Raw genomic sequence first — 1,634 nt, 5'->3', positions numbered from 1 at the left:
GCCCTCCTGCCCCGCACCCCCAGCTCCATCATGTTTCCCCCCGCCTTTTTTCTAGAGTAAACCGCATCCAGGAGCCTCCGCTCCTCGGCAGCATCCCCCCCTCCCCATCGCGCAGGCGGGAGGGACACCCTTCCCCCCCTCCCCCGGTCTTCTCCGCCGTCTCGGTGTGCCGGAGCGCAGCCCCCAGCTGGGGTCGGAGGAGGAGGGGGGGGGAAGCGGCCGGATCCGGAGCAGGGAGGGTCCAGGCAGCGTCTCCGGGGAGCTGACGGCCGGGGAGGGAGGAAGGCGAGGAAGATGCGGGGGGGAAGGGGAGGGGGGGGGAGGAATCCGGCAGTCCTTCGCCTCCCCCGCCCCTCGGTGCGCGGCCCCTTCCGCCCCCGGCGCCGGGGCCCGGTACCTCCCTAGCGGTCCAGGTTGATCGTCCAGTGCTTGGACCCGTCTCCGCCCTCGCCCTCGCTCTTGAGGTCCTGGAAGAGTTGCGTGAAGTAGTGCGGGTCCGCGTTGATTCGCAGCATCTTGGCGCTGAGGCGCTGGATGATGCCCAGGCAGCGCTCCCAGAAGCGCCCCTTGTCGCCCTCCACCAGGAAGGGCTTGAGCGGGTAGGAGATCTCGTTGCCCATGTAGGAGTAGGCGAGATAGAGGCAGGTGAGGAAGGCGGCCTGCAGCTCGGCCTGGCTCCCGATGTCTTCGCCCCGCAGCGCTTCCCGGCACAGCAGGTAGACGAACACCAGGTTGGCCGGGGTGATGAAGCCCTGGTCCTGCCAGCCCTGCAGCAGCAGCGAGCGGTCCACGCTGCGGAACCAGGAGATGAGCTCGCCGGGGCTCAGCTCCTTCAGCCTGTAGCAGCGGCGGCACACGAAGTCCCCCAAGCAGCGCAGCAGCTCTCCGGTGGACGCCTGCACCACGACGCGGCGCGGGGAGCCCAGGCCGCGGCTGCTGGCCACCGGTGGCTTGCCTCCTCCGGAGCCCGGGTGCAGCTCCTGCGGCGCCGAGGGCACGGTGGGCACCGGTACGGCCAGCGGGCCCTGCTTGCCGCCGTCGGCCGGCCCCACCACCGACTTGCGCAAGTTCTCGCGGTTGCGCTGCACCACCAGCGGGTCGGGCTGGCCGGGGGGCCCCCCCGGGGCCCCACCGCCGGGCTTCGGCGTCACCTTCTTGGTGCTCTTCTTCTTCTTGGCCGAGGCAGCCACCAGCCGCTTCCAGGTGAGCGCCGAGATGAGCACGCTGGGGCGCTTCAGCCGGCTCTCGCCCTTGCCCGGCACCCTTCCCGGCGCCTTGTCGGCCAGCAGCCCCCCGCCGCCGCCGCCCTTGCCCGAGGAGGCGGCGGGGGAGAGGGAGAGCACCGTGCCCATGCTAACGCCGAGCGGGACGGGCGTGCGGGGGCCGGGGCGCCGGCACCGCCCATAGGAGGCCGGGGGCTGCGGGGGAGGCGGCCCGCACCGGGGCCGCGGTGCCCGAGGATGCTCCGCCGCGCCCGCTCTGGGCTCCGCGCCCGCCGCTGCAGCCAGCCGCGGCCCCGCCGCTCCCCGCCTCCCCGCCGCCAGCCAATCGCCGCCGCACGGGCCCCCGGTGCGGCCCGCCCCCTCCCCGGTGGGCGGCGGGGGGGGGAGCCCGGCGCAGCTCTGCTCGGCGGC

At 74.2% G+C, this 1,634-nt stretch overlaps 1 protein-coding gene across 1 annotated transcript; it reads right to left on the bottom strand.

The window, feature by feature from the left end:
• Window positions 1-401: 401 nt before the first annotated feature.
• On the bottom strand, window positions 402-1,352 carry CDK5R2 (cyclin dependent kinase 5 regulatory subunit 2). The gene has a single exon (XM_075711380.1). The coding sequence runs from the start codon at window positions 1,350-1,352 to the stop codon at window positions 402-404; it is 951 nt and encodes a 316-aa protein (XP_075567495.1).
• Between the last annotated feature and the right edge of the window lie 282 nt (window positions 1,353-1,634).

Source organism: Pelecanus crispus, chromosome 5, assembly GCF_030463565.1.
Source record: "Pelecanus crispus isolate bPelCri1 chromosome 5, bPelCri1.pri, whole genome shotgun sequence".
NCBI lineage: Eukaryota > Metazoa > Chordata > Aves > Pelecaniformes > Pelecanidae > Pelecanus > Pelecanus crispus.
This window is presented reverse-complemented; position numbering and strand designations above follow the sequence as displayed.

Bases quoted from the DNA above. Each gene is read 5' to 3' on its own strand.
- CDK5R2 (XM_075711380.1), bottom strand. From the start codon at position 1,352: ATGGGCACGGTGCTCTCCCTCTCCCCCGCCGCCTCCTCGGGCAAGGGC.